We start from the raw sequence: 16231 nt of genomic DNA, 5'->3' as shown, positions 1-16231 counted from the left end.
TCCTCTACAAATTTGCTAAGAATTGAAATGAATGCAATGAAATTCGGAAATCAAAATAAAATAATGTGTTGTAGGTTTAATTATGATAAATCCATTAGCAATCCTATACATTTCTGAAAGATATATTGGAAAGCAATGTGACAGAAAAATATATTTATAATGTTATAAAAGATTTCCATAAAAAAAAATCTGTTACTTTGGACTTTCTATTCATTAAAGAATGAAAACAAATTATCACAGTTTTCACAAAAGTAATCAGCAACACAGCTGTTTTTGACAATATAATATAATATATCAGCATTTCTAAGGAATCATGTGACACTGAAGACTACTGTAATGGCTGCTGAAAAGTTTCCTATTAGTCAGTCATGTATGAAAGACAAAAGAATGACACATGGGGTCTCAATTGAGAGCCCAAATCACCTCTGAGTTTTAGAAAAATGGCCAATGGAATGGGCGAGTGGAATTTGCATGCCGAGCCACTCCAAGGGTAAATAAGATGTCGGCACGCATCCACTCATTCCAATTTTTGGTGTTGAGATACCGAGTGATGGCACGGGTTCTTCCCACGGGGGACTCAGAGTGTCATTTGGCGCTCCGGGTGAGGATCAGATGTCGATAGCTGCATCAGAGTGTGGGCTATTGTCCCTCAGCAGAGCAAGATGAAGATGAGCCCTTTGGGTGTGAGTTGACAGTCATGCTGGAACCAATTGGATGATTGGTTCCTGGGTGCGGTGCACGATTCACAGCTATGTGCCTCTATTCCCAGAAGTGCATAAGGAGGTTCAGAAGTTGTGGAAGGCACCTTTTACTGCTTTGCAGGCACAAGGGGTATGTGGAAAGTGCTCAAAGTTACCACCACCATCCGTATTTCCCGTCCATGTCCTGTAAGATGATGGCAGCTCTGGCTGCTAAGGCTTACAGTGCTGCTGGAGAGGCCACCAACGCCTTGCATGCAATGACCCGACTGACCTCATCCTCCGGGCAACAAAAGTCACGGCGTAGGCCCTTGGTCAGACGATGTCCACTCTGGTGGTCCAGGAACATCATATCTGGCAGACTGGCAGAAGCTTGCTGAGATGCGGGAAGCCAATAAAGTGAGTTTTCTTACAAGGTGGCCTCTTTGGCGACACTGTCGAGGACTTCGCCCAGCAGTTCTTGGCAGTCTAGAAGCAGACTGAGGCGACAAAGCACACCCTGCCTCGTCGTGAAACCAGGCCGTCACGGGCTGCCCGTCCCTCAGGCCACATAGAAGCGGCCCTGATTCAGGCGGCCCAGGTATGAAGGGAGCTGTGCTCGACCAGGAGGTGGTGAAGTTCTCCCCTGTGCATCAGGTTGCTCTGTGCCATTTACATTCCAGGCGAGCTCAGCTGTTCGGTCAAGGCGCTCTCACAACAGCTCACAGCTCTTTTACTCCATGATGGAGGCCCCTACTCAAATACATATTTCCCGCAGTGAGCCTACTCGCACAAACACTGTGCAGTGTCAGGGAGGACAAGGAACATGTCTTGGTGGTTGCGCCTTACTTACCCATCCGGACCTGGTTTTTAGGCCTGATGCTCCTTGCGACAGCCCCTCCTTGACGGATTCCTTGAAAGGACCTTCTTTCTTAGGGACGGGGTACCATATAGCACCCGTGTCTAGACTTCTGGAACCTCCAAATGTGGTTTCTGGAAGGGACGTGAAGAATTTAAGAGGCCTACCACCGGCGGTGGTAAACACTATCACTCTTGCAAGAAGGGTTGGAGCGGAGGCTGACCCCCTCCACCTTGAAGGTGTATGTTACCGCCAGTTCATTCATTTTCGTCCCATGGGTCATGGGTAGGATATGGCCTATGTACCGTTCATCTCCATTGGATAAGGTACGCTTTCCCAACGTTAATAACACTGGTCATGGCTGGAAAAAAAAAGAAAAAAAAGAATGGGAATTGAGAAATGAAGCTCTATTCCCATGAAACAACATGTAAAATGAACATCTGGCAGCAGCTGTGACCATCTTCATGGTAAGCCCTGCCCTTTCCATCCCCAGTTCGTGATGGAGGGAACAGAGACATTATGTCTATCCTGCCCAAAACCTGAAATCATCTCGGCTCCTCAGCGAAAACCTGAGTGATAGGACTGACCAATTCCGTTGGCCGTTTTTCTAAAACTCAGAGGTGATTGGGGCTCTCAAGTGAGACCCCATTTGTCAGTGTTTCAACATAACGTCTAGCTCCGTTCCCTCCATCAGAAATCGAGGGTTACATTACTAACTTAGATATTTTTGTCATCACATGAATAACTTACATTTTAAAATATATTAAATTAGAAAATAGTTATTTTAAATTGTAATAATGTTTTACACCATTACTGTGTTGATCACATAAATGCAGCCTTCTGAGCATAAGAGAAACAAAACATTAAACTCCAAAACATTTGAATGGTGTAGGTACTGCAATTTAAGAATCATTTTTACAAGAATAAAATATAAATAATCAAATTTATACTTCATAAAATAATTCTGAAGTAAAATAACAATAAACTTGTAATTAAATTATTCAATACATGTGTTGTATTGACATATCAGTCCATTTTCCTGTTAATATTAAAATTCAAAAATGTAATTTTATAAGAGTGTAAAATATCCTTGTAGATGTCAATCAGTACACCTATGAAACTTTGCCACAGCAATGAACAGAACAATGTACAGGCTGTGTGCATATCAACTTAACAGGGGTAAGTGTTTAGTCACCTGACATTTGAGAAATGTCATTGAGCTTTATATATCCTCTGCACTGAAGACAGATATATTTTGACAGTAGATAAGAAACAATGAACGCAAATGCATCTGCAAGCCCTTAGTTCCCATGGCGACATCAAATCATTGCCTGATTAAATGTCCAGCAACATCTCTGCCTCCTCTCAAGCACAGCTGTAAAATATGGTTTCAACTGCAAAGGTATATTTCATTTTATTTATTTCACACATACATCTTCATTTTTTAAATACAAAATTACAATAGTAACAGGAAGGTTATTGTGTGAAAAGGGGTAACCCCAAAGAAGCTAATAAAGCTTTTAAGAGGGGGCCCAATATCTACATACAAAACTAACACCATAAAACAAATAAATATAGATACAACAATACACAAGCACTACAGACAAACAAACGATCGATCCCCACACGAATATAGTACTTCCAAAATGATCATAAAGTATATGTTATAAGCAAATTTTCCTTCAGATTTTTTTTGAAGATAGAATGCACCAATTAAAGATTTTCTTCAAGCTAGTTCCAAATCTGTGGACCTCTACAGACCACACTCAGGCTCGTACATTTCAAACGTCTTATTTTACCAGTAATGCACTCTTTTTCCCTTGTGTGATATGTATGCTGGGGTCGACTGATTGGAACAAGTTCACACAATCGGTATAATTTAGCTTATGAACAACCTGTATATATAAACACACCATGCAGTGTTATGAATAGGTCGCTTAAAAATAACGCTTAAAACGCCTAAAACGCCTTATTAAAACGCTTAAAACGCCTAACGCTTAAAAATAAGTTCGAAATAAAGTTGTCAATTTAATAATAATTCAAATATAAAAAAATAAAGTAAATAAATAATATTTAAAACTGTTTACTTAATTCCTGTTTTAAAATACGGTTAAATAAAATAATAAATCATTTTAAATTGAAAAATAAATTGACTCTCAGAAAAAAAGCTGTCACATAGTGGAGTTCACTCATGGGGCAATCAGTTTTCGAATTAATTTTAAGAGCAACATAGGCCTGCTATAGGCCTAAGTCTACAATAGGCTACCGTGTAAACAATTAAACAGATACAGGATAAGTCTGTAGGCTATAATTTTTGTTTCTTAAACGGAACTAAATACTATCACAAATTGAAAATATCTAAGCTATTCATGAATGAGACATTTACAGGGATCAGGGATCTGAACATAATATCCACTGTGTCAAAACACAGGCTATTTTATGCAGAAATAAGACAACTCAGCTATGGTAGGCTAAAACAATATTAACAACAACAAGTTTATCAGCACACTGAATCAGCCTAGGTTAAAATGGCAGACTATTGATACATAAAAATTTCAGCTGCGGTCAAAATTTACTTCAGGATCGAAGGTGAGACGACGTGTTTTGAATAGCCAAAGGCTAAATAGGCAAATATCTACTTTCTTTCATTCCTTCTACTAGATCGCCGAGCTCACTGATGTGAATGCATCGGCTCGGTGATCGGCTAGCTTGGTCTGCGCATGAGCGGGGACGCGCTGGGGAGAGGAGTGGGACTGGGAGCAGCTGTGGCAAATGTTTCACCAGTCCAGCAATCTCGGGAAGAAAAGACAATTTACTGCAAAGGAAAACTCTTTAACGTACTCCTTGAGCGGAATCGATTGAGGAGAAACGTGTCGGACGTCCGCGGTCATCTGCGAAGCGTCCGAAGTAGCAGATCGGCGCGTTTTCTGAACTCAATGCAAACAAAATAACAACCCCGAAAGACTGACAATAAAAGACCACAACTGACACCAGTCCGAACCAGGGCCTCGACACACCATCCTCTCATCTAATCGGACAATTATCCTGTATCACTTCTCAAAAGCCCGTCTTCTATTAGTGAAACTCAGGAAACAATGAAGACCTAAACTCATGTGCTAGCCGCGGAGTGTGTGTGTGTGTGTGTATGTGTGTGAGAGAGAGTGTGCGTACTCTTCTCCAGGAAACTTTCTCCCGTTGCTTTAAAAGACTGGAAGCAGAAGAAGCTTTGACCGACTTGGAGAAGAAGCTCAGGCTGTCTTCAAGATTCCTGCATGGAGGTGAGGGGCGAGGACAGGGGATCGGACGGCAGCAGAGGCCCCGACTCGACCCACTTTCCTCTTTACAGCAAACCTGTGCGAGCGCCGGCTCCTGACATGATGATCTACCCGAGCGCTGGAGGAGAAGATCTCACGGGGAGAGGAGCTGCTGGATGCGAGTCTCCCTCCTCAGATGGGCCGGGCAGCAGCCGGATGTCCCCCACCGACGGGCCCACTGTCTTCCCACCTTTACCGCCGCCCCCTCTGCCGTCTGGAATCGGGGCGCAGGGGAGTGTGGATGAAAGTGATCAACAGGATGGGCCAGAATATGAGGAAGAGGAGGTTGTATTCCCACTCTCTGCGCCGCCCAGCAACCAGTAAGCATTCATCTCGCACACATCTATATTTTATGTTAGTAATTCATGATGGTAAAGCATCATCCTATTGGCTGTTTCTCAAAACCTAGTAAGCTTTCTACTATCTGTTGGGTTGAGGCTGTAGGCCCATTCTTCAGTCATTCTGTTGTTGGTTAATGACCTGCAGTTGTTGTTTATCGAAATCTACCGTAAAATACAGTGAAGTTGCAAGGATTAGATTATTTTTATAACTATACGTCTTAAATAATAGTATAGAATATATCAGCTATTGTCATAAACCTTATGCTACAATGAAAGGTCACATGATAGTCTCAAAAATGATGTAATACATTGTCTTATCAACACAAAGATAAAACGCCAGTAAAATAATGTAATGAAGCATTAACTAATATTGAAAACACTGCAATACACACCCACACACACACACACACAGTATACGCTATAATTGGTTTTTCTCATACCTTGTAAAGTGATGCACACTTTTTACTCATAAAATAAAAAAAAGTTTTAAAATAACATTTTGCAAAATTAATACATTAAATCATTTGTATATTTATATAAAATATAGTTATATATAATATATATTATATAATATTTCTTACTGTTTATTGCAGTAACTTACACTGATACAGGTATTAGCTTTTTAGCATTTGCACTATTTCTTTATATTTTTGACAGTAGGTAGGCAGCTTTCAGATGATATATACTTCTTCGTATTGCAGAATGTGAAGGGAAGGAATTCTGTTGCTGACAAGCTGTTATGCCATTTATATTTTAATATGGGCTTGCCATATAACTTTAGCACCTTTCTTTATGAGATATGTTGTCTCGTGTTGTATTTTCACTGTGTTTCGGCACTGCATAATTTTGTTTTTAGTTGTAGAGAATAATTGTGACCTATGCATTGTACAATAAAAACACAATTTGGTTGTTTTACCCAGATGGTTGAGTTAGATGTTTGACCCGACGTGCTGGGTTGTTTTTTTTTATTAAAATCAACAATTGATTAAAATGACTATACTTTGAATGAACTTTGGTTCATTTTAAGTCAGCAATATAGTCATTTTAATTAAATTATGCTTTGAAAAATTAAAATTTCACACTAAATTACTAGATTAACAACACACAACAGTAAGTAAAAAGAAAACTGTACTCTACATGTGTATATTAGTGAAAAAATTCAGGATAGAATGACAATATACATAGCCCCTTTCACACAGAGATTCTGGAAAATACACGGATAATGTGACCCGGCATTTGTCCCGGGATTGTTTGATTTCGGTTCATTCACACTGCCAGTGATTTGCCGGGATCTGTGAGTGCGTTCACACTCAGCCCGTAAAGATCCCGGAAAGACACATGACCATGGATAGTGAGGAGCTCCTGGTCTCTGCTTCATTCCAGTTTGCAGACATTTGTTCGTCCTTTCTTTGTTGATGACGAACACAAACTTTCTTCTAGAGCAACAGAGTCGCGCGATGGCACGAGCATCATAACTATGACACACCCCTTACGGCATTGGTCCTGGCTTTTGTTCACACAGCGTGCGTTCCGGGACTGATTCCGGCAATGGTACTAGGTCCCTAACCCGGCATCGATGCCATTATCAATCCCGGGTCGTGTTTTCGTTCACACAGAAGGCGTTCTGGCAATTTCCCGGGATCAACGCGTTGTGTGAAAGGGGCTCATGTTATACAGTAGGGCTGCACAATATATCGAAATATCGCAAATGTATCACAATATACATATCGCATTTCACAACGGCTTGCAATAACTGGGTCATGAACAAAAGATAAATATAAAATCACTCACTGCTCTTGGCTTAATAACTTTTATTCAGTTTCTGTTGTAGGCCTTTCTGAAACCCTATACCCCATGGTTTACAGTGATGACTTAAAATAACACCTCTTATGCTACAGAGGTGTTGACTTTTAAGAAGTTGTAGGGATGTTTCCTTTGCACAAAAATGTAGTAGGTTATAATTTTAAAGATAATTTAAACATTATTGTATCACAGATTGAATATTGCATTATTTAATGAGTTAATAAATTAAATAGTTAATAAAATTTGACCATATTTATTTCATTATTGTTTCTGACAGGCTCCTCCTAATAACCTGCACATAAACAAGTTCAGAATCCTGAGAGCATATTTTAACATCCAAGTTACTAATATTCGATAACGAATAAAACTCAGTTTATTCAAGGAAAAAGTTGTTTCCATCATGCGAGAAGATCAATGCTGATTGACTCATTTAGCTGACTGACATATCATCCCTGTATGTTGTAGGCTATTGCATAACATTAAACGATTTACAGCACAGTAAAGACTTTATTGATGAAATAAAATGTATATTAACCATACCAATGAAATGTGGCCTAATGAGGGCCAAAAAGCCTGCTGTCTGTGTAACCCATCAGCTGGTTTGTTGTGTCTAAGGACGGGTGGGGGAGGGGTGTATTGTTTCAAAGATTGACCAGCCACTAACCCAATAGAGTGCCGAAGTTACAACGTCACTCTGTAGGCCAAAACGCGGAAGTGAGTTGGTATTTTAGCACTCCCGTTTCCCTCACGCTAAAGGATTCTTGAATGGGTTTTTGCTAAATCGCCTGAAATAAGGTCTGTGTTGAACAAAGCCTCTAAATTTGTTCACGTTTTGATCTATGACATAGAACACACAGTTATAACCTGCTTTTGTTTTTGTTTTTTTAACTTTATTGTGTCTGCTTGTGTTTTTTAAAAACTTTATATAGGCTTCAAAATGTATAAATTGTGGATTAAATTGTAAAGATTATCATGATAGACAAAACGTGTAAGGGTCATAACTCTTTGTTGAACACAGATCTTATTTTTTGTGATTTTCTAAAAGTCTATGGGCAAAATACATAGCTTTTTGATCGAGGGAACCCATGCACCGCTAGCTTCCGAGTTGTCCTACAAAGCGACGTCATCACTTCGGCACTACAAAATTTACCCAACCATGGAAAAATTAAAACAACAAAATTACTCCTAATGCTCAACCCAGCGTTTGGGTAAAAAAAAAAGTTATTGCCTTGCATTAGTACAGTTTTTTGAATGCATGTATCTACAGCTTCCTTCTGCACACATTGTAAAAATCACAGTTAAAGGTGCTCTAAGCAATGTCAGGTGACGTGACTTCTTGTTGACGTTTAAAGTATTTTCAAACGAAACGGAGGCTAGATAGACCCTCCCTCCTCCTCATCTACACTGACCCCCTAAACCCCACCCCCAGGGCCTTCTTGTCAGTTATTGGCTGGAACAGTTTGTTATGTTTCGTGGAGCGGGTTGCTGCAGTTTGTTTTTGTTGGCATTCGTGGAGCCTGAGTCGTGTGCATAGACCGTGTTTTGTTACAGTGTGTCTAGGGGACAGGTAGCTAGCGGATAGTGAGATGTTTGCTGTATGTGACAAAAAATGTTTGGGCCTAAAAAATGTGTGACGTCGCTTAGAGCAGCTTTAACAATAAATGTTTGTGACTGCTTTCTGTGTCATCCATTATCATATTGGTGACAAGATCAGTCGCTGAATCTAATGAAGAATGTTAGGGTGGTGACACTGTTCCTAATCTGAAAGTGTGTCATTTATTATGGCTCTCTTATTTCTTTGTTTGCTCAAGAGCAGGTTGATAATCGGACCTAGAGTTTTACATTGTACACAGTTGTTTTAGCTCATTGAGTAATGTAATGCATGCTTATTTGATTGATCAAGCCAGAATGATGCTCTTGACAGCAGCTCCCTTCTTTCAAAGTAAACAAATTTATATCATGTATTTTCACAATGTTAGTTCTTAGGATTTAACACAATGTTGTCAGTGGTTTCCTTGAAAGTGCTGAAACTTGTCACGGAAAGTGTGGGAATTAGTTAGTTTTCTCTAGGCTTTCAGTTTCATTGACACTTTTCAGAAATCTTTTTTTAAAGCTTACTGTGCAGTGCAAAAAAGAACCTGTGGTTTGTGCACTGCTGCTCTTCTCATAAAGTTCACTTTTGAGATACATCATTGCCTTAAACCTGGAACACACCAAGCCGGCGATCAGCCGTTGGGCAGTTTTTGTGCGTCGGCCGACAAAGTTTCCTCTGTGTGTTCTGCAAGGTTCCTCGTCGGCTTTGCTTCGACTCATTCGACATGTTGAATCGGCGGCGGGCTGTCGTGAAAGAGGGAAGTCTGATTGGCTGTTCAGCTTAGTGAAAGAGTCAATGCATGAAAATAGCAATCTCTACAAATAGAAGGCTGTTCTTATGTTATGTCATCTTACCTGAGTGTTTTTTGCGAATATTTAAAGTAACACCTCTCTCGGGGTCCCCCTACAGTTGGGAAACAGTATTGTCCTCTACTACAGTCGTAAACTCTGTCATCCTACATGCATGTGCATTTGTTGACAACCATGATAGCCCTGAACACTGTAGTAGGAGGACGTCACATGCAGGTGTTCTGCTTGCATCGCGTGTGAAATGTCTTTATATAATTTCATGTTTTTTTTAATCTAACGACAAATGATCGCGATGCTCACGTTTACAAGCCAGCGTCATTATAGTAGCCTAGTCTATTGGTTACCGTTTATATATATACCTATATACTTCAATGCAATGTTTGAGTGGTAGATGATAACTATATATTGTCAATATTACAAAATCAAGCTATCTTAAATGAATCTGCAAATTTTACTAATCGATTTGCATTATAGCTTGAGGTAAGAAAAATAACGAACATCACAGACATGTTAGGTATCCTAAAATATGATTTTGTACATCTTATATTTACTTGCAAGTATGTAGCCCCAAGATAAACAGAGGATAAGATAGCTTCCATAACATAGTCAGACAGACAAAAAAAAAAACAAAGAGATAGTATGCAAGCAATATACTTACTAGTCCAAAAACATGACAGCCAAGTCCGCATCGTTCGGGCACCCCTCCTCCTCCTTCAGCTCACGCCAGCGAGAAAACACTGGCCCAATGTTGATCCTCGTTCTGCCTTTAACGCGATCACTTTCTCTTTTTTTCTTTTTGCTTTGCTCCGATAAAACCCTTGCTTTCTGTACTGCTTCTGCCATGACACTAACATTTGGCTCGCACGATTTTAAGGAAGTGGGGGTGGTGGTGGAAATGACGTATGTGCCGTAAAGCAGTCGAATATTGTTGTTCTCTTTGTTCGCCGGTTACTATCCGAAACCCGAAGTTTAAAAGTACGATTAGAAAATGCTACAGACCCCGTCAGGCTATGGCAGACGTGTCATTCAACCTATTGTAAGTCGATGTATTATTACAAGAGAGTTGGAAATTTATTATGGTTGAAAAGTTACCTGGTATTACTTTAAATATTAACACGAGCGGAGTGGAATAAAGAAAGTGTTTAGCAGGATTGATATTTAAAACGGTAAGCATGCACTGCTTTGTTTATGGTTTGTGTATTCTGCAGCCGGCAGCGTTGGTTTCCTACGGTGGCCGAGAGGTGCAAAACAAATCACAATTATGAAAACAAAAAAACAAGTCAGAAAACACAACGACAATTCAGAAAACAAAATAACAATTCAGAAAACACAACAACAAATCTGAAAACAAATTAACAAATCAGAAAACACAAAAACAAATCTGAAAACAAATTAACAAGTCAGAAAACACAACGACAAATCTGAAAACAAATTAACAAGTCAGAAAACACAACGACAAGTCAGACAAAACGGAAAAGGTAGGTATATGTGGCGAATGGAATACTGATCGCTGATTGGACGAGACATCTGTCAATCAAGACAGAAGAAAGATCGATTCGCGTGTGCCTGTGTGTGTACCACGAGCGCTCCGACTGACCTGAGAAAAACGTTTTCAGTCCAAATATTTCAGCAGTTAATATGTGTGTCCCGTATTTCTGTCGACTGAACCAGCGATATTAATCATTCGTTGGTTCGATTCCTATCTCCTTTTCACGAATTGGCCAAACGCATGCATAACAGTAGGAAACGATTCGGATTCGTTCGGACCGTTCTGTCACTGAATCATTTGAAGCTGTTTCTCGGTCAGTAAGAACAAATAGAGAACAAAATAGCGCTGGTTTCAGTTGTTTCACTAGTTTACTTTGAACTAGGCAGCGCGGTCCAGTGGATAACCGAACGCAAGCTTAAAGGAGTTGCGTTTACTAATAGTGGTAGGAAGATTTTAATTTGAAAAGTTTTGTTCTCCATAATATCACTAAATTAGCCGGCTAAATAGACAGCTAATATTTACACATACACATGCGAATCAATCTTTCTTCTGCCGCAGGCGCAGTCTGCTGTACTTTCTGTATGTCTTGATTGACAGATGTCTCGTCCAATCAGCGATCAGTATTCCATTCGCCACATATACCTACCTTTTCCGTTTTGTCTGACTTGTCGTTGTGTTTTCTGACTTGTTAATTTGTTTTCAGATTTGTCGTTGTGTTTTCTGACTTGTTAATTTGTTTTCAGATTTGTTTTTGTGTTTTCTGATTTGTTAATTTGTTTTCAGATTTGTTGTTGTGTTTTCTGAATTGTTATTTTGTTTTCTGAATTGTCGTTGTGTTTTCTGACTTGTTTTTTTGTTTTCATAATTGTGATTTGTTTTGCACCTCTCGGCCACCGTAGTTTCCCCATTTTTGAATGACGAATATATCTTCAGAAATAGACAGTTGTCTCATTTACACTCAGGCGCAGAACGTGCATTCTAGCTGACAGTCGGCAGTAGTTCTCTCGGTGTGTTCAAGTGCAGCTTTTAACCCCGACGCGAAGTGACAACATAGTCGACTTTCATCAGCACTAGTTCATTGGCGTTGGCTTTGTGTGTTCCAGGCTTTAGACTGGTGACCTAATTAGGATGAAAGTTTTCTTCAGAGCTTCCAGATTATTGACTCTGACAGACTCGACTGCCTAAAAGGCTGAGAAGAGTTGCTTTCTGATACGCCAATGCTAAACCAGAGGTGTATATATTACCGCATGCACTCAGCGACTGCTGAATTTGCGCCATGGTGAGGTATTATTCACATTTCAGCCCATATCTGCTCTAAATAGCTTAGGCTGTGACATAATAGAAGGCTGTGTCGGCTTATGGCTCAGTGCACGTCTAAAATGTGCAACACCTTTGCAGTGAAGAGGAAGCACCCGAGTGTCCCATGCGGTGCTGGTGACATTAACAACTTGCAGGCTCTGTCGTTTTATTTTTGGTTTATATGCTGACAAAATTTGTAAAAAAAAGACCTTCCTTCTTGTGTAGGAAGTACATAACTAGTATAAAGTGCATAGCTACAATTTCAAATTGATTTCAACATTTCCATATCCACTTTAATTTTCTTTTCAACTGAGGCAGTTGTTTCAATGTTTTCTCACAGTAGTAGGTTGAATTTCAGTGCGTTGTGGTTTGCACACATTCTCCTGTTTGGATGCGGTCCTGCTTGTCAGAAATGTGTGACTAAAGTTAGTGCTTTAGTCGCGCAGAGAAGACAGCCATGATCGTTCACGCCTCACTACTGTGCACTTCATTCATAAACAATGATGCCAGCAGCAGAATAAATATTTCACAGATGTTTTCAACTGTTTAACAAAGACAAAAAGGAGAGCGCATGAAGATCTGGGTAGTGCTCCTCTGAAACACTGGGCTTTGAAAGCAAACAAACAGCACTGTGGAGAAAGAGCAGGTTGATTTTGTTTCCACGAAGATTAGAAGGGATTTTGAGTCATGAACGGTTTCCCTCAAGAGCTGGAAAGTGAGAGGGAAAGAGTTTGATTTGGGGATCAACATAAGTGAATATTGTGTCTGCTAGATAAGCAATTTCTCAATAAACACTCCCAGTCAAGGGCTAATTAAGCACCCATGCTGGTTAATTGCCTTTTTTTTGTTAGAAATACAGGGACTTTGGAATGCCAAGTGGCACTGCGAGCTGAAACTGCAGGTTACTGCACTGAAATATGTTCTTTATGCATTCAAGAGTCATATGCACTAGAAACACTAAAGAAAATAAATACTATAAATAAAGAAATACTAAAAGTATTCTTTCCTCTTTTTTTTCTTTGTTAAAATAGCCTGGAACAACTTCTCCAATTATTATTTTTTGACTGTGTTCATGACCATATTTGTATAAAGCAACAATTCTATTGGACTGTTTGTTTTTAACCATCTCTAAATTGCTCTTAAAATATTTTCTGCGTTTGCTTTTAACCACCTCCCTGTGCCTTCTTTTAAAACATCTGTGCAAAGGGATTCATTCGAGCATTGCACATGCTTAAAGGGGTGGTTTACTGCTTTTTTTCTTTGCATGATTGTGTTTATGGGGTGCAATATAACATGTATTCATGGTTTTTCATTAATTTCACCTTTAAGCCGCTTTCTCCTCTGTCATTTGAACGACCGGTTTACATCCTGAGTCTAAGAAACCACTCCCTCAGAAACGGGCAATAGGCTCAGATTGGTTAGTTTGGGCCGGTGTGTTGTGATACTTCACGCCCATTACCTTTATGGGGCGAAAGTTGCAGATGTGTTCCTGTCAAATGATGTCAATACTGCAGTATCAGTATGAGAATCAGACCCAGAAAGATGAAGAGAGTCAAGCAGAACCTCCCTAAACACGGCTCTTACAGAACGTTTCTGAATGGTAATTTGCCTATTATTTTTATTTTTTACTTTATACACGTTTGTTTTACACAAAATAGCATCGAACTGACTGGCTACTATATACTCAAACAGTGTTGGCATTGGTTTACATTCTTGATCAAATCGAAAAATAACGTCATAAAGTATATATACATGAAAAAATAAATTTACAAAATTAGTACATATAAAAAAATTCAGGTTTTACATATAAAAAAATGTTTGTATGTGTTTGTAGTAGACACGAATAGCATAACTAAGTGGCTATAAAGCCATCGCTGGCATTTGATAAAACTAAAACATTACGTCTGACATTATACATGCAAATACGTTTAAAATGATTAAGTCTTGTGGTTTTAAAGTTGGAACTGCTTCATGTTTTAGTAACAGTTTCTTGTTGAATCCGTCATTGAATTCGTGGAAATTCTGGAAGCTGTCTTTCGTAAAATGTGCAGCACAGAGAGCTAAATTACTATTGTAATTTTCAGGAACATAATCAAACATAAATTGTATGAATTGTTTTGACGAACTACAACGTCCGTGGGAAGCCCAAACACAGAAGACCTGACAGCTGGTTGAAAATAACACTTTCGATGAGTTGCAGAAATATGGCCATGCCCTTTTTTGCATATTTTAGAGGGAGGGGTTGATGTCAATGTATGGGTTAGTTATAAAACCGTTGTTCTCCCATTCGAGTCATTTTTGTAGGCATTAAACTTGCTGATTTTTAAAAGACAGTAGGCTATCTCTGCTTACACTGAACTTTCTCATGAAGTAGCGTGTGTATGACACTCCAATTCGTATTTCCATTTTTGATGTGCTATCAAGACGCATAATCGCTTTTCAGCGTGTTTATGAACTTCGTTGACTTAACGTTATTACTGTATATATAAATAAATGACTTACCTCAACCCCGTCCATAAACCTAACCGTCACTGGGATTAATGGCATTTATGACTGTTACCATCCTAGGGAGAAAAAAGATCGCTCCCCAGATGTAGATGTACATTTTGCTTCATTTCGACATTTGACGGCGTGTACAGACACGCGGAATCACTCGGACATTAATGGCGTAGACATACACGCATACACGTGGATACACGCGGATAGCTCAAAATGCGTAGAGATAACACGCCACTTGACTCGAAAGTGGCGTGTATGTTTACGCAAAAGTCATGATGTCATGTTGTCAGTGCTGCAACTTTGCAGATAATGTTCATGCACTAACAGCAACATTACACAATATTTAAAATGAAAAAAGTGAAATCACAATCAACCCCCCCTTTAATATCATTGCTTTGCTGTTTCTGGACATCTGTTGGTTTTTCTTGAGAAGAATGTAGGTCATATAGGCCAAGTTGATATGATACTTTTCCGTATTATAAAAGGTTTTTATCCTTTTATGGATTGTAATTTTTTTTTTTTTTTTTTTTAGAAAAAACATTTCTTAAATTTCATGATATATTCATGATATTGCATGACTATTAGCAATATGTTGTGAAAGAAGATTGATCAACCACTATTTGGTAATTTTGAGATAATTGGTTATTTGGTGTAATTATGTCCAATTTGACAGTTACCAACAGCCTTGTCATTTTCCAAGATATTTTTATTTGAACATTTAGGCCTAATAAATCTGTTCTAAAACCAAGTGCCTTTAGCAAACTGCCTTGTTCTCTTAGATGAATTAGATGTCTGCCTTCTAGTATCCCAACTGAAATGGAACCTCAGAAGTGACTGATTTGCAACACTCTATGGCAGCAACTCTCTATGTTAACCCTTATGTGCTGTTGTGGCTTTTTTCAGCCACTAAGGGGTATTTTTTAGTCTTAATTTGGCCGTAACTTTTTCTTTGTTTCAGCAAATGGAATGATTTTTGGTGACAAATCTTATTTTGACACATATTTTGGGAAAATGCTTTGAAATTTTTCAAAAACTCAACAGTACACTCTGGGCAAATTCACTACCCTTTCGTTATGTTCGTGGCTGAAAAAAGCCACTACTTTAAACTGCTGTAAAAATGTATCAGATAAATATTTTTTTCAAATTTTTTTGCATAAATCTATTAACCGACCTCAGTCCTGATCAAAACTACTAAATGTTTAAAAAAAATTCAGGATTTTAACTCTTTAATTGCCAAATTCATAAATGATGTCACTGATTTGGGAAAAAAAAACAGAAAATGACTTATTTTCAATATAAAATATGATTGTGGACTGGATTTTTTTTCACCTTTTATCACAGTCTTGGACATGTCAAAGATTAGAAACAACATTGGTTTTGATGCATTGTTAGTTTTTGTGTAGCATCAGATTTTAACTTTTTCTCCCTCATTTACTGTTCGTGGCTGTTTTTGCCCCATTGACTTCCATTATAACCACATTTTTTGATTGCAAAGCCATGACACCATAAAATCATGCATTTTTTAATTGTTGATGGTTTTCCCTGTT

At 38.8% G+C, this 16231-nt stretch overlaps 1 protein-coding gene across 1 annotated transcript in view; it reads left to right on the top strand.

Annotated features, from left to right (window-relative positions):
- Positions 1 to 4200: 4200 nt before the first annotated feature.
- rasa1a (RAS p21 protein activator (GTPase activating protein) 1a) overlaps positions 4201 to 16231 on the top strand; it is a 97499-nt gene continuing 85468 nt past the window's right edge. Inside the window, exon 1 of the mRNA XM_089130124.1 lies at positions 4201 to 5170. Coding sequence (XP_088986250.1) covers positions 4809 to 5170 — 362 coding nt within the window. The 5' untranslated portion in view covers positions 4201 to 4808. The remainder of the gene's footprint in view (positions 5171 to 16231) is intronic.

The sequence above is a fragment of the Pimephales promelas genome, chromosome 4, assembly GCF_988280905.1.
Source record: "Pimephales promelas chromosome 4, fPimPro1.hap1.1, whole genome shotgun sequence".
Lineage (NCBI taxonomy): Eukaryota > Metazoa > Chordata > Actinopteri > Cypriniformes > Leuciscidae > Pimephales > Pimephales promelas.
Note: the sequence above shows the minus strand (reverse complement) of the source record. Positions and strands in the feature narration are given on the sequence as shown.